The sequence below is a fragment of the Chelmon rostratus genome, chromosome 13 (genome assembly GCF_017976325.1).
Source record: "Chelmon rostratus isolate fCheRos1 chromosome 13, fCheRos1.pri, whole genome shotgun sequence".
Lineage (NCBI taxonomy): Eukaryota > Metazoa > Chordata > Actinopteri > Chaetodontiformes > Chaetodontidae > Chelmon > Chelmon rostratus.
In genome coordinates this window covers 22,359,000-22,380,867 of record NC_055670.1, presented here as the reverse complement: position 1 = coordinate 22,380,867, position 21,868 = coordinate 22,359,000, and the positions used below count along the sequence as shown (strand labels likewise).

The following is a 21,868-nucleotide window of genomic DNA, read 5'->3' as shown; positions in this document are numbered from 1 at the left end:
CCTCTGAGGCATCAGCCATGGTGCACAAAGCCTTTGTTCACATAAACAAGAGAGGATTTGAATTTAAAAAGTGCTGATAGTGATGATAAGTCAGACAGGCGGTGCTGGGTTTCAGCCTAGCCAGCTCTTTCAAACACAAAGTGGTGGAATCAGACGCAGACAGGCGCTCACCTGCATCTCATCCAGCTTTGACTGAATATCTGGAGGGAAGTCAGCTGCCCCGCAGGTGAACGGATCAAATGGCTCAGCACCAAACAGGTCTTTCCCTGCAAACACAGGCAGCGGATAAACATCCCACGGACCAGCCTCGGCGGGCAGTGAAGCAAACATTAGCATGAACAGAGAATGATTTCTGCTATAAATATTTAAGCAAAGTGTATTTCTAACAACTGCAGCTCTTCAGTTCTGCGGGATAAATCTATGAGGAGCTGGAGAACTAATAAAAACGTGTGAATCTTCTGATCAGAAGTTGATCCTCACTTATGTCTGGCGGTAATGTGGTGGGCGGAGGTGGTGGGCAGCCGTTGCTGGCCAGTGTGGGCACCAGCGGCGTCACCGGGGAGAAGGGAACCATGTCGAAAACGTCTGTAGACTGTGGCTTCATGGAGATGCTCCCCGCCTGCATGAAAAGTGGAAACGATTAAGCCAAAGACAGACTTGTGCAGACAGACACTACACAGCTACGTCAATGCAAAGGCGGAAACAGGCAAAAGACAGACAAAAGCAGGAGATATTAATGCCTGAGGGGCAGTGACGGAGCAGAAAGAGAGAAAAAGCAGGGTGTTTACGCGAGGCCGCGGGATGCTGCATCCCTCGGGGGGCTTAGGAGGAAGGAGAGCGGGTTTGGCAGGCGGAGGAGTTAGTAGCCCGGCGGACAGGTTGGACTCCGGCGAGCTCATGGGAGTGAGCGTGACGGAGGAGATTTCCAGACAGGAGAGCGACTTGATGCTGTGACACCAGAAGAGAGAGGAGGGCCTCTGCAGCATGTACGCTTCATTAGCTGCGTTTATGTGCAGCGGCTGGGAAAAGATGGCACACAGAAAGTGACCAGAGAGGAGCAGCGTTAGTCGGCCTCACAGAGTGGGAGAGGCGCGGGTAATTGCATTCGCAGGAGGCTGTCACAAGTACTGGCATTCGGCCCAATTAGACGGTAATGTATCACATTCCTCATCAGACCGATCAGGTGTGTAATTGCTTCGCTTCAGACACAGCTTAGACCCCCGCGACTCCCCTCCAGACAGGTTTGGCCATTCCAGACTTCAGGTTGAGGTCGTGCATTTAATCAGAGAAGCAATATCAGCAAACCCAGCTGTCCTTAAAAACACTTTTTTTTTTGGAGCTTAAAGTTGATCAACTTTCATAATTAAAAGATCCCAAATGACTGAACTGTGTTGCTTAGGAAGGCTGTTTTAGCTCTTCTACAGTCACTGCAGTTAAAGTGAGACTATGTGACCTCTGAAATGAGAAAAAACACAGTTTTGGTCTTAGTCAGCAGCCTTTGGCGGCTAATGTTAGCTGATGTAGCTGATTAGACGTCACCCTTAGTTTAAGCATATAACTCTTTCTGTTAATTGAGGCCACAGTTGCTGTTGTTCAGAATAAGCTACACAGACCTGCTTTAATATGCAGAATCTAAATGTTTAGTGTCTAAACTGAGGAGTGTTTGTGCAGTTTGTCCTTACTGGTGGCACATGAGCGATCATCAGCTGTTCCTCAAGATCCTGAAGCTGCTGCTTCAGCTCAGAGTTTTCTGTTTCCAGTTCTTGAATCTGAGTGAAGACAAGAGAAGTTCAGCCGAGGTGAATTAAAGCCTAAATGGTCTGCAGTCCGGTGTCTGATGTTAAAGCATCAGCTGCGAAAACCCAGTTTACCTGCACAGTTTTACACAAATTATCATACAATTATTATTTTTCATGATGCCAAAGATCCAATTTCAATGTTTTCATTAGTGTGTAATCACAGTTGTGTTTTTGTTTAGTCAAAATGAGCTTGCTGACAAACCAAACAGTGACTCTAGAAAGAGCCCATGTTCTCCGACATGCTTGGAAGGAGATGGTGCGTTGTTGGATGCAGTGAGCCATGTCACCACTAGATGCCACTAAATCCCACATGCTGGACCTTTAATCCTTCATTTTTATCTGGAAAAACTATAAGTAACCACGTTTGGAAATACATGGTGTGATACATAGTATACATGACACTGGACAATTTGTAATTTTACATTCAAAGCCTTTCTCAGACTTTTATAAACTGGTCTTCATGACATCTGTTAGGACTTCTTGTCCATGCTGCAAGTCCAACAAGCGCTCTGGATGAAACGATAAGAGCTACAACATAAACTTGAGCAATCTTAATCCACGGATGAAGACGGTGTGATACAGTCGAAAGCTCTGGAGTTCAGATTGTTCTGTCAAAGTACCGTTTCTAAGGTCGACAATGAACTGTGATGTTTGAACGTGTGATCTGACCTTTGACTGTAAAGTCCGGATACATTTTCACTGAATGCAAAGTTCACTTTACTGTTTGTGTGAAAATGTGTTGGTTCGTAAGCACACATCATATTTCGTTTTACAGGAAGAAAACATGATTGGATGTTGATATAAGAATATAAAGAAATTGTTTTTTTCGGCATATAGTGTTAAATATGTGCAGAATATGACCGGAGATGTGATCTGAGAGGGTTAATACATGTCACGGTGGTGTTTAGCGACCTTATCCTGTCTGTCATTTAATCAAGTTCTTGCCAATGTTTTAACAAATCACCATCTATATAAAACCACTGAGAGAGTGCCACAGCTTCAGCAGGGTGCACAATAATTCAATTTCAGATTGGCTCTTTAAAAACAGAGCTTACGATCATTAATATTCATTATTGACACTTTTCATCAACGCGGCTTAATTGTCCACACTGGATCTCTTAAAACAATCAATAGAAACAAGCTGTGCATTAATTAATACAAATATCAATGTGTCAGCATGGTGATACAAGTCTTCAAAGTTAATTAAAGTCTATGCCAGAGCAAAACAAAGACTCACTCTTTTCTGCAGGCTTCCGATCTGTTTCCTGGTTTCCACGTCTTTGCCTCCAGACTCCAGGAACTTCTTGTAGGCCAAGTCGAAGGCCTGACCGATAGTTAGAGTTATCTCTTCTGCCTGCAGCAGGGGGAGAAGACTCGATCACATCTACCTGAACGTCACTATGGCTCATTTACAGGTGAAAGAGCCGCTGATAGTTAACTACAAGATGTCAAAATACCCAAAAACTGAGACCAATCCCTGCATAGAACATGCACAAGGATTCCACATTCTGCCAAACGTGCTGTTTCAATTAAAAGGAGGCAGGAGACACTTACACACTTTTCACTGTCAAACACGTAGCATAGGTGTTTGTTAGATTCTGAGTCTTTGCAGATAAAAGTGAATATCCTTTTATCTGTTTTGTCATCTGCACAGAAGGATATCCGATGTAACTGACAGTTATGCTGCACATCCTGGAAAACAAACACAACGTGTTCATTATTTACTGACAACAAACCGCTTCTCCCTCTACAAGGTGCTTGTTGTCATACAACTCCAGGTGTCGTGTACAGTGTCAACGGAGCTGCAGAACAACAAGATTAAAATGTTTGCGCTCACTTTTGTCTTGGGATCTAGTATCTTCACGCCGTAAATGGAGATCTGCAATTCCACTTTGGGGATCTTCTGTCCCTCTGACTTCTTGATATGTCTCTGAAACTGCCAATGAGAGAGGACACAAAGGTCACAAGGAAAGCTTGATGCTGCCAATCAATCACAGACACGCATCAGCATTCATCCGAAGTCGTACATCTGGTCATCGAAGTCCAATATTCACCCTCCGTTAGCTCTGTTTTGGTCTCCACCATCTCCCGAGTACAATGTCTGGCTCTTCAGCTGCTAAACGCTTCACTGTGTTCACCAGCTAGTTGCTTTAAATCCGTCTGGCGCTGAGCAGATAGAGTGTTTATCAGAGCTTTTTGATGGAAAACAGCTGCCTCCTGCAGCTGGAAGTTATTCCTAATCAGAGAGGTAACCCCGAAATGTCATCAGATCAGCTAAATGTGAGCAAGTTCACAACACAAGGCAGAGATAAAGCTTCTGATATGCACCTGGTGGGGTTTCAGGGTCAGACTGAACCAAAGCAGGAAGTTTGCTGGTTATAAAAACCAAACAACGGGCTAAACAAGGCGAAACGTTTTTGTCGAGCAGAGCTGAACTGCGTCATGAGACAATCCTCTGCGGGTTGGTCTCTTAAAAATGGTAATCTGATCTATTGTCAGTATAAAAATATTGATTAGCGCAGCTTTAAAAACATTAATCACACAACTGGAAGCAGCATGTCATCCTGAATGAGAATTTGTTCAAGAAAATATAATCAAAGTTAAGTGTTTCACAGAAGATTAACGAGGAAACTGAACTAATCTGTGATTCATCCGGTGGGTCACTCTTTCAAACTCTGCCAAAAAACAATTTAAGTCTTCTTCGCTGTTATTTTGCCAACTGACATAAATACTAACAGCACTTGGCAGTCAGTTAAAAGTGTGTTAAAAGGGGAGTGAATACTGTCACTGTATCGTTACACGAAGGACACTTGCTGGTAACACCCTATGACTATTTCCAATTTTAAAACATGTTGCACACCCCAGAATGAGAGAAGATGGAGCTCTGACATTTGCCTGATTTCGCTTTCAACATGAAACCGTGTGAAGACTGAGAATGTGTGTGTGTGTTTGTCTCAATAAGATGCAGCATTTTTACAGCCTCTAACATCGCAGCTTCCAGCAAAATGATGAATTCAGCTGTGATCAAACCCTCGTAAGGCCTTGAGTTAAGCCTCTATAATTTAAGACGTTTACTCTTCAGGAGCTTGCAGACACAAACAAGGAGAGAAGAGGGACACACACACACTGGTATTCTAACTGATATATAAGAGTACAGTTCTTGACATAAACTGGCCACATGCCTCCCAGGGCCGTCTCTTAATCCTCATTTTTGCTCGACCAACAATTTCTTTCCGTCACACGATCTTTGGAGCGATAAGCCTGTCCTAAATGCCGGAGTATCTGGGCGAGTAACCATGGAGCCTTGGTCTCCAAACAGGCCTCCGAGATCAAATGCAGTGTAACAATAGAGGTATGGGTTTGGGAAAACAGTCCTCCCCCACAAGTGGCCTCACAGATTCAACTGTTGGCAGGAGAAGACAGGGGAGAGGCCAGCAGGGAGCGAGCGAGCGCAGCCACATTACCAAGACGCTGTGAGAAAGGAGAGCGTCTCCGGGTGCTGTTCCCATGCATAAAGGCTAGGGCTGCTAGTTTAGTTAAAGCTGATGAATGCTGAGGAGTGTGTGATTGAAAGGAGGTTAAGTGTCATTCACTGAGGAAGTTTAATGAAACCGTGCCCGAATAAGAGAAAACCCAAAGCCGAAATGACAAAAACGTCTGTTTGTCAGTGATTTCCAAAATGATCCGCTGAGCATTTTCTGGAAAGAAGACTTCTTAGTTCAGGAAAGATGTTTTTAAAAGGTAACCAACACTGATTGTTGGTAATGTAATGGGAGGTGAATCCTGGTCTCAAGCCCTTCATATCCGGAGTTCAAGTTGGTCTTTGCTGCACAACCTTAATCCTTAAATACATAACCGGGACTATGAGACCCTGCTGGACCTCATTTCATCCAATTAAGCAACTACAAGTTCTAAAAGCCGCTGTTGTTGTCTCATTGTTGTTTTCTGCTTTATGCAAATGACAGAGAAAGATGAAGCAACATTCTTTCCTGTTGAGCAACTGTTTCTTTGATGTTAGAGGGTTTTGATGACAGCAGCTCTGGAAATGAAGATGCGCCCGAGGCTACTGATGATGAGGAATCTGTTTTCATGCCATCTGGGTATCAGATCATTTAAAAGCAGAACTAGAGCCTGGGAATGACAAAGCCAGGCTGGACTGCATGAGATCTCAACGAGACAACGGTCGAGAAAACAGAATGCAGAAGTGTCGCAGCTCCCTGGAAAGCTTTGGCCTTTGGCTGCTGTGGCTGGAGAAACATCCCATCCACTGCAGAACAGTGGAAGTATACGTGCAGTGCACGCATTTATGTGCAGGAGTGAGTATAATACTTACTGACGGGTTTGATGGTTGGCAGTTTATGGAAAGTTACAGTAGTCTACGTGTAAGATGCTACTGTATAATGATGAAATATAACAGGCTGTGCTGAAATATATGAAAAAAAATTCTTTATTCTTTACATAAAAAAGTTAAAAGTATTTTCTATTAATGATGCAATGACTGGGTGTCATCTGTGTGTCCTTTTAGCGCTGCTCTGCTCATTGCTTTGGTTTATTCATCTAAAACTGGACTGTTTTGATTCAGTCTCACGGCTTTCGTCAGCACTGTTTCATCAGTGTTGCTCCTGTCACAATTCGCTTGACACGTGTTGCTGCATCAAATTCAGTATAAGGAGATATTTAAAAAAAAAATCAATGAAGCTGATGAGGTCAAACATTAAATAAACTGTTTTTGTACTGTTTTCAGTTGAGTAGATGTTAAAAAGGATTAATAAATGATCACATTCTGCTTTTTTTTATATTCTACACAGCGTCTCTGCTTTTTTAGAATCGGTGTTCAGCACAAAATGACAACGTTAGCAACCAGCTGGTGAATTTAGTGAAACATTTACCTGCAAAATATATTTCCCAAAGGAGTTGGTGGAGACTAAAACAGAGTTAAAAGTAGAGGTAGCACACCAGCTATGTAATGTGATAATATGTCAATGTTTACAGCTCGTTACGCTGCCCCCTAGTGACCAAAATAACCAATGCAGGTTTGGAGCAGTCTGAAGAAGGAAATTATGTTACAGACGACAGTAACAAAATAATGAAAAATGTATAAATAAATAAAGAAACTGCAATGATTAACTGGGGTAGTTACAGGAAACAGTTAGGCATTGACATATCTAGCAGAGACAGAGTTGGGTTTCTGGCCACATCATCTATATAATCCAACATTCACTCTCCTTTCAGCTCTGTACAGCTCTGTGTTTATCAGCGCTTCGATGCAGGAAACAAGGTTCACGAGAGAGGAACCTGTGGGCTAAAAATACAGAACAATGAGCTACTAGAGACTGAAATACTCCACAGAGCTGAAGGGAAATTCTCTAAGTGACACCTTTCACATTACAGACAGTAATTTAAGCCATTGTTAACACATGATTAGTGCAGCCTGTATCAACGGATTAATTATCAAATCATATTATAGCACTTTTGTGTTTACATGAGTGGTATTAACAGTCATAGTCTAAGTGAGCATTAAAGGATTATATTGTTTCAAGAAATCTTTTTTTCCCCCTCATTAATATGCAAATTTAGGCTGCAGCATCTAATAAGATCATGTAGTTCATATGCGGAACCAGTGGTGGGGAATATTAAGTGTCAAGACATTTCATGATGTGTCACTGAGTTCTGTCAGGGTTTATTAAAGCACCTGCGCTTTAATAAAGTGACTTATTAAATACAAAGCCTGTGTTGGTATATCAAGGAAAAGTGTTACGGCTGGAGGATTGGAGCTCGGGCTGACAAACCAGCAGGTTTCATGGCGGATAAATATCCGTTTTATTGAATTGTGCGTGCAGCCGGGAGAGGTTGACGGAGCAAACTGCTGTGCTTATCCAGCAGTTATAGGCATCCACACGCGGGAGCGGGAAAAACTCCAAGGGCACCTTGCTGGGAACTGATGAGGGAGGGGAGCATTTGTCACTCACTCCCACCTCCCCTGCTCCAAGTCTCCAATCCAATCCGGTCACTCAGAAACACTCTTCTATCCTTCAGGCTATGGCTTGCTCTGAGGGCTTGCTTTACCTTTAGCTTTCTGACAGCATCCTTTACGACTTCTGTGCCTTTCGGGGCTTCAACCTCTGTGTTTCCAAGGAACTGGAAAGAGAAGAGGAACGGCATTCAGATGTGATGTGACGGCAACACAACAAAGATTTGTATGACCCTGGATAAAAGCAAGTACATAAAGAAAGATGCTTTAACGCAACATGATAAACAACGCTTTCATAAATCAGGCCTGTAGGAATGTAAACTGTGTAATGGTCATAAAGTGCAGGAGAGCAGATGTCTATCTTCATACAGAATGAACTCCTTTACATTAGCAAAACAATCACATACGACATTTGAGTTAATATCATCTGGTATTGATTATTCTAAGCTCAAATGCTTGGCATCAAATTATCCGAGTACCAAAGCACATGCCTTGTACATGAGAGGAATGCATGTACGCAAATGCACACACGCTCGTAGGCGGACACAGACATGCTTGGGGCAGCACTTCTGCCACTCTCCAACAGATGGCGCCATTAACCTTTGTGCCTGAGCGTCATGTTTTCCATCTGGCAGCGGCAGCAGCAGCAGTAATTGTTCCAGTCACACACTCTGCTTCAGTGCCTCCTGAGCTTAATGTGTGGAGCCTGTTCCAATATCAGACTTCATAAACACTGGTGTCAGCTCCTTAAAGGTTGGGAAAAACAAAATAACAATGTGTCCCGCTGGAGCCGAGCAAACAGCTCAGACAGACATGGATCGTCTCCACGACACGGCAAAATCTGTGTGAAGCTTTCCATGACTTGGCTTTGCTAATGTCCTTTGTCCTTGTATTCACTTTGAATGGAATGATGCTGCACTCTATAACTGTCCATCCTGCACACTTTCATTTAGGGCGTTTAATGAACTTGGCAGTCCGTCACGATTATTCTGGCATTTCCTTCATGCCGACATAAAAAAATCCTTTTAATGATGCTTAACAGAAAAGAGAAAGAAAAAGGAGTTTATTTCTGAAACGTGACCATTTAAACATGCAATATCATTCATTAGCAACAGCCAGTCACCAAAGTGGCACTTCTCAACAGAGCCAGAAAACAGACTGAGGCCTCTTTATATGAAAGTGTCAGCACTGTGTGCCAATGTGACAAATGTAGTCTACACACTTAAGGACATGTCTGAGAGCGCCGCTGACAGATGCCCAGAATAGAATGGAGAAGCTCTTGTTCCTGACCAGTGCATTCTGGGTGCGACTGGGGAGGTTTCACAAGGTGGACCAGGCTCGGAGGCTCATCCATCAACCGGTGCATACAACTGAAAAACGAACCGCCCCTGGCCCTCATTCCCCACAGTCAGGATGCGCAGTTAAAGGGACTGCGCACCATATCACACCGAATCTGCACAGAGAAATCACACAAATGTTCCGAGCCCACGGCAGCTGTGAAAAGTTCGCTGAGACGAGAAGGCCGCGCTCAGAGCTCCCCCTCATTGTCAATGCACAGCTCGCTCCTCATCCAGAAGGGTCTCTCATATCTCGAAAGGGCAGGATCTGCGTCATGTGCAATTTAAGCGACTTCTGGATGTGATTGGATGTGATCACGCTGATCCCAGCAGCTCAGAAATTCACCTCTCGACATCTTCTTTCCTCCCGCAGTCCAGGGGTCAATAACAGCTGTTGATTAGTGAGGTCAGCAGAAACTCAGCTCTGCACAGTGCATGGAGACATCTCAGGGCAGAGACGGGGCACAGCACTGAAACAGATGGGCTATAAAAGCAGATGACAGTCTCCACTGTCACCTCACCAGAACATCAAGCTAATTAAATTCATAAAAGGAAAATGCCACCTGGACTGACAAACCCTGGTTGTTGTGGTGACTTTCTGATGACATGAACTGCAGATCTGTCTTGCTTCGGTGAATGCAGAGGCTGCTGGTGTTGTTGGAAGGTGTCTTGACACACAAGTGGCCCCTCGTGTTTCGATTAGGGCTGCAACTAACGATTATTTCCTCCGTTAATCGTTTTGTCGACAAAATGTCAGTAAACGGTGAAAAAAGCCCAGCCCAGCCATGTGAAAAGCAGCAAAAGACACAAAAATGATTCAGTTATCGAAACAGTTGCTGATTAATTGTCTGTCAATCGACTCATCGATTAATTGACTAATCGTTGTAACTCTAGTATCAATGAAACGTCACTGAAACACAGCAGCGTACCTGGACACCTGGGAGAGGCCTTTCAAACAGAGTCATAGCAAAGCTTTAAAAGTGCTGAGGTCATAGCTCTCAAGTATCCAACCAGCTCCTTTATTTGATCTCTCGATTATTTGAATTTGATTCGTTCAATTCAATTACATTTTCTACAAGTTTCAATTAAAAAAGCCGTTCCTGCGAGGTAACTTCTACCTAAACAAAAATAAAAGTCTCAGAAATGTAACTCTAATTTCCCCAAAATTGGTATAAAATACATCGTTCTTTCCATGAAGCTTCGTAGAAGGGGAGGGGGAAATTACAGACGTGTGAAATGAAACATTAGTTGATTGATTGTCCAAAAATTGCAGCTTCAGCAGGTCAAGGATTTGCTTCTTTTATCAGTTTTAGATGCTTGAAAATTAAATTTTTTTGGGCTTTGTTTGAAGTTTAGGATGTTACCTTGGGCTTTGGGAAACTAACGATGAATGTTTTTTTCACTATTTTCTGACATTTTATAGACTAAATCACAGTTTGGTTGAAAAAGCAAAAAAAAGAATCAGTCATTAAAGCATAGCTGTCACTTCCCGACATGAAGATGCTTAACGCTGTTTATACGAATAAAACCGGTAATACTGAATTCTTTGCTCGTCTCTTGTTCTAGTTCAAAATCAACCAGATAAGTATACAAATAAATCAAAAGTTGTGGATTGTAAAAGCCACAAACTGCCATAAAAATACAAACATTATGATCTGAGTGTTCTTGTTAGAAGCTACAGCTCTGCTTCCTCCTGCAGGACTTTGTGTCCCATCCCAATATTTCAGCTTAGGTTCAGTCCCAGAGAGCCTGGAAGAGGAAAACAATTTGGGGTGAAGAGAAGAGAGAAATACTGCAGGTGGTTTAGTCCTGCCATCAGATCCAAATGATCGAGACACAAATGATTTCTTTGTGAGATTGGATCCTTCTCTGTTCTAACTAGCCGGACGACGGGACAGCAGATTGCTAACTGAGCTTATTTTCAACAGTTCTGAGTGCTTGAAACTCGGGAGAAAAGGCCAAGATCAGTCTCAGCACTTTGGCTGTCTCATTCCCTCCAATTCCTTCAGTGATGAGTGGTGCACTCAGATCTCAGCAAATTCAGCCAGACGGCAGCTCATCAGTGAACGCTGACAATATGCTTTGATTTCAGAGCTGTGGCCTCTTCCAGCCCCCCCTCTTTCCTTCACACGGTGACGGAGCTTGGGCGCAGAGTTTTGGACTTCCGCCTCGGTTGGATCAGAACATTTGTGAAGCTCAGGACGGCGGCTGACAGATTCAGGAGAGAAACTTGTTGTCAGGGAACCAGTCTGATAGGGGAGTGTTCTCCACGTGAGACGGCCGTCCTGCGAGATGGGTTTGTACGACTCATTCCAGTCCAGACCGTGCGAAGTTAAACACTCTTAAACACGGAGAAAACTTTGAAATTGAAGTTTGACAGGGACCATTTTCCCCGTCGCAGCAGCTGCTCTGCAAGATAAACACTCGAATACGCATTTTTTGACAGATCATACTTGTGCTGTGGTGGCATCCAAATGAAATCACCCACTATAAAATATCCAAATCATCGCTGTCACATCATTCTTACATGCGGTACCTTAACTAACCAACAGGTGCAAACAGGAAAAAAAAAAGATAAGGCCCTCAGTGAAAGGCCGGGCTGTCTCAGGAGAAATGCATCATGGAACAGGAGGTTGAAGAGGTGTCGCTCTGATAGGTCAAACAGAGAGCGAGCAAATGAAGGTGGGAGTCTGGAAACTATAAAACCACAACCTCTCTGGTCTCTATATAGTGGATTTTTTAATCATTTTACAGTCATGAATCTCTCAGCAGGCTGATGGTGAAACATACCTTGGCATTGTAGGGTATGTAATGCTTGGCCAGTGCCTCCGGGGTGTGCATCCATGATTTATCTGAAAAGACACGAGCAGAAGTGGTTAAATCTCAGACAAAAACAAGTCGACGCGCGAGGTGTGAATATTACTCAGCAAAGAGCTGAACGCACCAACAAAAACAACGAGAAACATCGAGCATTTTTTCCAGCTCATCCGTATTTTATTTCTTCAATCTTTATTTTACTTATTTCCACCTATCCACCACCCATCAACAGCATATGAAACGCAGCGATGACCCAAGAAGACGGCGGTGAAACAGCAGACTGCAAGCTATGAAAGATGTAAACACTGCACCGTTTAAAATATTCAAAACTTCAGCTTTGCAGGCGCTTCAGGAGGAATCCAGCACGTCTGTCACTGATGTTTTGGTGGGAAACCCTGAATGTAAACACTACTTTTTGTTTTGTTTGCAGGAAAACTCCACCGGGCATCTTAAGGGTGGAGGTGAATCCTCAGAAAGTCTTAACTCTGTGTTTGTTGACGGTATAAAAAAGGAGGCGCTGGGAGGATGAAACGGAAAGTCTGGACTCGGGTTCCTAGAAAGTTTTAAGATCGGTGAGAGTCACAAACAGACAGCGAGGTCGTCGTGTGCACGTCCCATCGTCTCTTCAGGAAAACAGGCTCAACGAAACTCTTTTCTGGGAGCTTCCAGGCATACAGAAACACTCCACACACACCTGGTCAGAGTGTGTGTTGCTGGCTAATTACAGCTAACGCCTGTACAGATGCTACACTGGCTGTTTGCCAACAACAAACAGCTAATGTACTGAGTCCAGCAGTCAAATCTAGGCAGAATGAAAGGAGGCTAAAAACTCGCTTTGCAAAGAATCTGAACAAACCTCGAACCTGCTTCCATGACTGATGCTTGATTTAATGAGTTTGAGGTGTGACAGCTGTTAAAAAACACCCCTATGTGCCCCACTTAAACAATGACTAATGAATACACATATACAATTAATGCAGTAACTGCAAGCGCAATAAGAGGAGATTTGGAGCCTTTTTGAAGCTGCTTTGTCTGTTTTTAAGCAGACATACTGCAGCTTTAGAGAAAGCTTTATTTTATCTTGCAAAGAATTGAAGGCTTTCCACTAATTTTCTGCGAAACTGGCTTCATTATCTTATTGCAGAGCTATTGATCTGTCAAACATATCTAAATTGAACTGGCTAATTCAGGCCTATTGGACTGAGAGTTAGTCGACTCGAAGTTGTTGGGAGAAAGTGGTTAGAAGGCCATTATTAGCTGACTTGGATTGCAGACCTGGTATGAAATAACACTGACATTCAACAGGAGGAACATTGTGTTTTCGAAACAATTTCACAGAGTTAATAGAATTAGAAATGCACATCACCAGTGTTTCTCATATATTATCAACACTGAGCAGCACATATTGATTTTTCCCTTTTTTTTACGACTTCAAATGGGTAAAATCTTGAGTCGTTGCAGAGCTGGGCGCGGTGCATTCATTCGCTCAGCCCATCCTCGCCGCTCTCTCTCACAAACACAGTGACAAAGGAGCAGCCTGTGAACAGTTGCTCCTCGACACACGCAACCAAACCATGATCATGCGTCACAGGAAGGACCGTCGTTGGCTTTTTCCTGCAGAGAAGACGGCTGGTCGAATTCAGTCCGGAGCTCTGTACAGTATGCTGTTACTGTTGTTGTAAAAGTACTTGACAATTAAAATATCTGCAGTGAAACATCTTACATTTGGCATTATTTAATAATTAATTACAGCTACCACCACAACTAGGCTGAAATCCTGTAGCAAACACTGACCGCTTACATTTCAGCTTGATTTTTGACACAATGTCACACATTAGTGTTTGTGCAGCTAATGACTTACTTAAAACTGACCATGGAGACTGTCTTTGAAGGTCACATCAACACAAAATGAGCAGCAGATCAGAGGACATAATGGCTCATTGATGGTTTTCAGCATTTCCTAATCATCCACTGATTAAGCATCCTTTAATTTCTTCATTTCCCATTCCCATGAGCAGCTTATCGGCCTGTTAATGGATCTTGTGACAGAAGATGCATGACTGTGACCTCGGGGCACTCGGCTTCTGTAGGTTGGCTGTGTTAATCAGGACTCTGCCAGGTGCAAACGATGTGCATCAACTTTAGCATGTCCTCTGCACAAGTATGCTAATGACTTTGTTTGCATTGATGTTGTTGGCTAAGTGGCTTGATGGATTCAAAGTCTCTTCTAATTAGTGTTAATTTGGTGCTCCACATTTGCCTAATTGTGACTGCTTATGTTTGCTAATCTACCATATTATTTACAAGGAAAGTAACAGGCAAATTCTTGACTTGCAACGAAAGTCATGTTTTATTCTTCTGGAAATTAGCTTGATGGCAGGAAATAAGTGATGCGGGGAAAACAGCCGCTGCCACACGAAGACAGTGAACACTTTCCAGACACTGCACGATAAACTGGGAAACTTTTCCTTTACTTGTCCTCCTTTTAAGTTTACTTAACAGCTGTGCAATGAGATTATCCGCTGCTTGCACCTTGCAACAGTCTCCTCCAAAGTGCAATCAATTTCCAAGTGGAACTGTTGAATGAAAGTTGATAGAAGGACAATGTATCACCTCCTTTCTTGTAAAGCTGAGGAGGTGAAGAAACTGTGAATTCCAAGAGAGAGGAAGGAGGAGGAAGGAGGAGGAGGAGGAGGAGGAGGAGGAGAGGGCTGACACGGCAGCATGGCAGGTAGGCTGACATTTTTTCAAGGCGTCAGCACACACTGTTCTGATTAAAGGAGGGAAGGGTGCGGGCATACTTTTTTCTCTGTCTTCGCTGCATAAAACGGAAACTTTGTGAGCACACCAAAAGTCGCAAAAGTCACAAGTGCTCTCCGGGTCGCCAAAAGGGAAGATTAACTGTTGGGGCGGAAGGATGAGTCGTGGCGTCTGAAGGTCACTGTGTGGCTGAGTTGTCAGGTGTTGGATGAAGATGACAGCCTGAAAAGTGTCAATGCATCTCTATCACACTGCAGTGTGCTGCATACAGATCTCTGGAGACGAGGGGGTACACTGCTTCTGCAGAGCCAGTTAGCACATGTGAAAAGCAGAAAGGTCACGAGTCCTTCATGCATGTTGCACTCCGGCAACGACTGCTACCAGCAGTAGCTGGCTTCATATTTCCCCTGACACATCATTGGGTCCTTCTCAAAGAGGGTATTTTAGCATTTTCCATTCCCCCATATGTATGTATACTATATATGCACTGCACTTTCACCACATACTCTATATCACATTTCTATAAAGTGAAAAAAATGGAAAATATATAGAGAAAAGTAATGAATTTATTAGTTATTACTTATTTTAGTGTTTATTATCACCTTGATCCGAAACTTAACGATCCTGTTATCCTGATGTTTAACACGGTGCTTTTGTTATCCAAAAGTTGAATCCGACTTGTTTAAAACTAACTTGATCTATTGGCAAGCGTGTGGACAACAGCCCGCAATCCTGCCCACAGACACCTGCTCTAATTAAACAGAGTAGACAGATATAAATGGTTAATCGTTTGGGAGACACACACACAAAAAAAGAAAAGAGACAACGTGTACCTCAGCTAACAATATAGGTTCCCTCCTTAGCAATAGACATGAAGAGTGTTCGCAGATTAAACAAATCAAATGCTGCAACATGTTACTGTATTAACATCCTGTGGCCACAGTTCACATGAGCAGCAGATTCCAAAATTAATTTTAAGAAAGCTATGAGTCAGACACTGACAGTGTTCCTTGAATGTAATTCCTCTTTAAATCAACAATAGATTTTATTGTGGGAAAAACTGCAGATCTAACAAGCTTTTGTGTTGTGGTGCAACGAGACAAAACACGTTGCACAGAAAGAAGTCCAGAACACTTTGGCACTATTGACGATTTGATCTATTAGACCTTTACCACAAAGCATCTCACCTTATCTACAAGCTAACAGCTGTATGACCCTTTATCTCACCCTTCTTTATCTCATATTCTACTGTGAATCCAGGCAATGAGGTGAGAAAGGGCCTACACAGTCTTTGATGTCAATGAGATATGAGGTATGCACTCAAAGAAAACTGGAACACATCCTTCTTCAACTTTAAAAACGCTGCAAGTGTGGAAAAGGATTTTATTTCACTTAAAAAGATCAGCCTCGGATAGAAGAAGCCTTTAAAGACCAGAACCTGAGCACCTCTGATCTCAGAGCAGCTACACTGCCTAAGAAATATGTGTGGCATCCTCCAAATTAACCAACAAATTCATTAAAAAACAAGACTTTTTTGCATATTGTCTTACTTGTTCTGTGTTTTCAGATGCTTTCTTTGCAGCACTTTGCATCTTGCTATGTAAAGCATGAAAGGAGCAAGTTAGAATACAAAAAAAGCTTCTATTATTAATAGCGACATATTATTATTTCTATTAATTTCTCATATTATAAGTCTTACCACCATCTCTCTTAGCTCGATCCTTTCAGAGCCTGAGTGCTGCACAGTAGCTGCACAGTGTTTCTATGGGGCCACAAGTGGCGAGCAGGCAATAGCCTAATTCACTGCAGTGCTCAATCAATGACACACAATGAATTTGCTGGGTATGCACAGTTCTCCATCACGCAAAAGACAATTTCAAAATGGGCTCCACGGAGAAAGGACCTCCACCACATTTCTACTGAGGCCCAGCAGGACAGCGCTACCTTGAGATAAAGCATTTTAAACTGTACGATTGATGTGTGCACAAAAATCCATCTGCTTCCACACGTCAACCGCTGCCTGGCGTAAAGGATGATGCTGGGGTAAAACGCAAAGAAGGCTGTGCAAAGACACAGAAGGAGTGACGGCGTGTCCTCTGAGAGAATCTCACTTGAGGTTTTGTCTGCACCATATGCAGTACATGTGGGTAAATGGGCCAAAAAGTATAACAAGCTCCCTGTGATTTAATGCAATTCAACAATATAACGCAACGTTCACGCACAGCCTGACAAACTGAACTTCTGTTCATGCTTTATTTCAACCCTGCAGTTCATGTAATGCCACTTCTCGACTACACTGAAAAGCACTTGAGAGGATTGATTCAACTTAATGCGAAGACCAAATGCAGAAACTACTTTCCCTTCACATGGCCGTGTCCTTCCAGCACAACATTATCAGACATGAATCAATTACATTTATTTGTCCTCTTAACATTTATAAACCATTAATGATGGCTCGCGTAATGGTTGCATCACTTAGGCTGATTTTTATATTGACTAGTGATTTAGCTAACATGGCCATGAGGAAATTAAAAAGCTTTGTATCCTGAGCATCTAATTTTCTGTATGAGTGCTTTTTGTGGATTCGATCATAATGATGGATGGAGGACATCTGACCTTAATAATAAAAAAAAAACAGCTTAGAAATGACCCGAATATCACAATTCAGATGAATGACTGCCTGCTACCACGCCAGCATGCTCCCTGTTTGGCTGCACAAGCTAATGCGAGAAAAGAAACATGCACACATATGCAGTCAGGACACATTCATTGTGACTGTGCACATAATTAAGTAAACTCAAGAAAATGTGTGTCCCTAAAACAGTGAAGCAGCTCTGGATCCCACCGCTGTGTGAGAATGTAGGGCAAACGGTGCGCTGTCAGAACGGGATACTCTTCTGCACTAGCATGACTAATCTTCAGCTACCATCTGTTGCTATGGCAGAACTGTAATATTGCTGCAGTCAGTCGGCTCAGATATGATGCACTGCCTACAATGATCTGCAATATTAACCCCGATTTTTTTTACACACACTGTGGGTTCAGGGTGTGTTTCCAGTCGCTGACAGAATAAAGTTTGTGCATCACCAGGACATTGTGACATTGTAACTGGACGGTTTTCCATTTATTTCATTTCATTCATTTGCTAACTGTGAAAATCCGCAGCTGCTATATCACGTTTGCATGTTGGGGCCAGTCGCCTCCATGCTCTGGCGGCGTAAAAAAAAAAAAGACGATTTCTACGCTGCATTCTAAATATTATGTCGTTAAAATCCACCTTCACTGACCTTCACGGTGCAGAATGATGCATGTGCAGAGTTTGACACTAAGGGGCAGTTTTCACCTTCGCCTGCTGAAGGAGGAAAGTTTCTCTGTGCTCACCTTGAATCACGGTGTAACACCTGTGATGTTGTGACATCACAACAAGTCTGAAAGCCAATCATGGCTCATTATGAAACTGAGAACAAATGTGATGGTGAAACGTGAAGCCTCCAGGGCTCACACACTGAGAATTGACTGCTCAGTGGAGTAAAGGAATTGATTTTTTAAATTAGATTAATTGAGAGGGGATTATAAAGTTATTCAAGCAAACGCTGAAAGTATAAAATTACAGATATAAGTAGTACAACCCTGATTCCCCAAAGGAGTTGGGATGCTGTGTGAAACATGAAAAAAGTAGAATGTGATAACCTGTTAATGCTTTTTGACATAAACTCAATTAAAAACAGCACAAAGACAATAAAATTAATGTTTGACCTCATCAGCTTCACTGATTTTTGTAAATATCTGCTTATTCTGAATTTGATGCAGCAACACGTTACAAACACGTTGTGACAGGAGCAACAAAAGACTGGGAAAGTCCAAAAACACCTGTTTGGAACATTCCACAGGTAAACAGGTTGTTTGGTATCATGATTGGGTATGAATCATCCTGGAAAGGCTCAGTGGTTCACAGAGAGGATGGAGTGAGGTTCAACACTTTGTAAACACATGATTGAGATTAATACATGGACTCAGGGTCATCTGCAAATGACTGCACTCTGCACGTTTTACAAACACAGTCCAGATTTTTTTGCAATCAGGGTTGTAGGTAATTTAAGTAACTTATCTAACACTGTCTTTATTCTATTTTCACTGTTATTTTTATCTTCTTGTTATCAAGTGGGTTTTATTCTCCATCATATTTTACAACAATTTTCTATCCTTTATTTGATGTTAATTCTATATCTATTTTTTATATGAAGCACTTGGTGGATGTGATTATGAAATATTATGCAGCTTTGTTCAACAGGTGACAGTTTGGCTAACCGCCCAAACCGTCACAGCATGGAAGTCATGGTCTCATTGAATGATGCAGAACCAAAGTTCACAAGCATGAGTTCTGCCTGAAAACTATCAGCTTTATGCTGTTAGCAACACGTGCTGAGGTTAGAACAACCATCTGATTGGTGTGTGAGTTAGTCACATGACGATGAGCACGAATGAAGTGGCGGAGCTGGAAGACCTGCCTGCGTCCTTTAAATCAGCTGTTTGGGTTCCCGGTCAGCTACAACAGCAGCTGAGACCACCGTTGTATCGTTGTTGGGTATATTCACATTCAACACCACCCATATGAAACGAGGCATATCCTGTCTTATCCCTTTTATCCTCCAGCCATCAGAAACTGAACATTATAAGGTTCATGAAGGGAGGATTTGTTGCAGGCCTGTTGTGTTCGACTGCATTTATTTTAGCAAACTTTAGCTAATAAACTGAAAACAGTGTGTAAATACAATGCAGCATTTACAAGGTCATCAGCTGCCAAGTCAGGACGTCACTGTAAAGAGTCAGAGTAGGTCCCATTACTGCTACGGTACACCACATGTGAGGTAAGTTATGTGTTCCAAACTGCTGCTCTGCGGCCCACCAGAAAGGTGCACATGAAATCTGTAGAGTCCAACTATTCAGTGCCGGTCACGTCCAAGAGTAATAAACATGGGAGATAAAAATGATCAAGATCCCTGTTGGCATTACCTGCTAGACGTGATCAAGTCTACAAAACACAGCCAGAGCCGGAGATAAAGGCGGAGGTAAATCAGCCGAGTGGGCTGGATGTCAGCGCCAGCCTTCACTCTCGCAGCCAAAAGAAGCAGAAGCACAAGAAAATAGAAGGAAATAAAGAGTCATACACGCTTCTGATGACTTTTCAGATGTTCTTTAAAGCAGAACTATTACCAATTAAGACGTGAAAGAAAACGATGAGACGAGCCGTAACCTTCGTGCAAAGCACCCTCGCAGACAAATCAATAAATCAGAAAAAGTTAGAAAATGATAATGAAAGGGGGGAAATGTTAACAGCGACAACAACACAAGGCAATTATCTTCTCAGACACATTGAGAGTTCAGCAGACAACTGGCTGGAAATCACTGGCAAATAAACCTTTGTTCCAGCCATGTGGGAGGACGTCAGCTGCAGATGAAATGTCGAATATCAGATGATTTTTCCAATTGATGGGAACTTTTCATCCATAACCGAAGTCGAATTTGGCAAGAAATTGAAAAGGTCATGCTTTCAAAGGATTAAAATCACTGCATAATGAAACAAGGCTGTTTTAAATCTGTTGTAATATGGTTCAAAGTCCTACCCAGAGGAGCGATGCTGCGCTGTGCGTCTCCTTATCTGCCTCATCACAGACTTTTCATTAAGAACAGCTCAACGTTCAGCTAATTCAAACCACAGTTCAAACCTCATGAAGGCCGTCATTCAGATATTTCTAATATGATCTTTAGAGGATGAACTTTTTAATCTGCTCATCAACATTCGCTTTGTTTGGCGACAGGAATATTGAGGTCCACTGAGCGCGCAAGTAAAACAACTTTGCACACACATGAACGGCTCCAGATATTTTTTGTATATTATGGTTCACGCTCTCGAATAAAAAGGTTTTATCGTTCTGGGAGGGGAAGGCTTTCATTAGACTATCTGATGTGGACCCTTTGGCACCATTTGCCTCAGACTGATGGTAATAACTTTTGTAGAAATTAAAGTGCATCTGTCTGCGTTCAGATGTAACGGTGCGTGGTTCCTTAGTGAAAAGGCTTTATGGCAGACGGGTGAAGGGATGCACGGTCTGCAGCTCGTTGCGGTTTCAAAGAATCGAACTGCCCGCCTGTTCGGCAGCGTTTGTCGGGAGAACTGTTTGCTGTCTGTTTAGCCGTCCTGTTTGCAGGGGCCCTCATTATCTGTCGGCTGCCGAAGCCAACTTTAAGATTGTGCCTTGTTTCGGCTCACTTGTTCCCAACATGCCCCCACAGTGCAGACACAGGCGCAAACGTACGACTGAATTTCACAGAAATGAAATCCCATTTAAAATGAAAGGAATGAGGCTGCATTTCCATTACAAGCAATCAAAGGTGAGTTTAATGTGAGGCGCTGCCCTCCCTGATTACCATCTTCGGCTCCTAAAATAGAAGACCTAATGGGAAAAAGTGAATTATAACACCCAAATATCATTAAAGCCCGGCGCACCACCTGGGCCCCGGACTCTTTCCCCAGCACCGTCCAAGGTTCCTCCAGGTCTGCTGATGCACACCAGAGGGAGTGGGCCAGATGGTGCTAAACACATCAAGCTGTTTGCAAAATGCAGTCCCAGATATCCTTCCCTCCACGTTTGGGCAGGGTCACCTCAACACTCTGCAATGCTGCGCAGCCACCTTAACTGTCTACTCTCTCACATGCATGGCTGGACGTGCACACAGTCCTTATGACTGTTGTGTCTCGTCCAATTTGTATTCTGCTCGTGTTGACAGCTTCGTTGTCCTTCGTGGCTTCGTGGAAATGAGTCATTTTATGTTTGGGCTGTTTTATTGCAACCAGTGTCAGTCAAAGTGCCTTTATAGTCGCACCAGCAGAGGATTTTTATCTCAAACGTCATTTCATCAGCCCAAATAACAAACGTAAACATTACACGGTTTCGTTTTTTTATTTTTTCTCTTGGAGCTTTCCAGTGTGAAGACTTTTACAGGCCTGCCAAACTGATGAATTGCATGGGGCTGAAATTAAGAGGACCACTCCAATCCTCGAGTGCAGACACGGCAGTTTTTGCACTCGCTCAGATTTGCTGAGCACATTTGTGAGATGTAGCCTAGAGCTTTCCAAGACAACAACACAAAACTAATCTTGATGAAGATACGAGGAAACCAGC

At 42.8% G+C, this 21,868-nt stretch overlaps 1 protein-coding gene across 7 annotated transcripts in view; it reads right to left on the bottom strand.

Moving 5' to 3' along the window:
- gulp1a (GULP PTB domain containing engulfment adaptor 1a) overlaps positions 1-21,868 on the bottom strand; it is a 70,863-nt gene that overhangs the window by 2,660 nt on the left and 46,335 nt on the right. For 6 of the 7 annotated variants that reach the window (XM_041950517.1, XM_041950521.1, XM_041950518.1 and 3 more), the window contains 8 exons: positions 11,898-11,959; positions 7,866-7,937; positions 3,637-3,735; positions 3,354-3,491; positions 3,037-3,153; positions 1,683-1,769; positions 481-619; positions 172-266 (listed from right to left, as the gene is read on the bottom strand). In XM_041950517.1, coding sequence (XP_041806451.1) covers positions 172-266; positions 481-619; positions 1,683-1,769; positions 3,037-3,153; positions 3,354-3,491; positions 3,637-3,735; positions 7,866-7,937; positions 11,898-11,959 — 809 coding nt within the window. Of the gene's footprint in view, positions 1-171; positions 267-480; positions 620-788; positions 1,020-1,682; positions 1,770-3,036; positions 3,154-3,353; positions 3,492-3,636; positions 3,736-7,865; positions 7,938-11,897; positions 11,960-21,868 lie in introns of all 7 variants that reach the window. The other variant, XM_041950523.1, reaches the window with a different exon arrangement.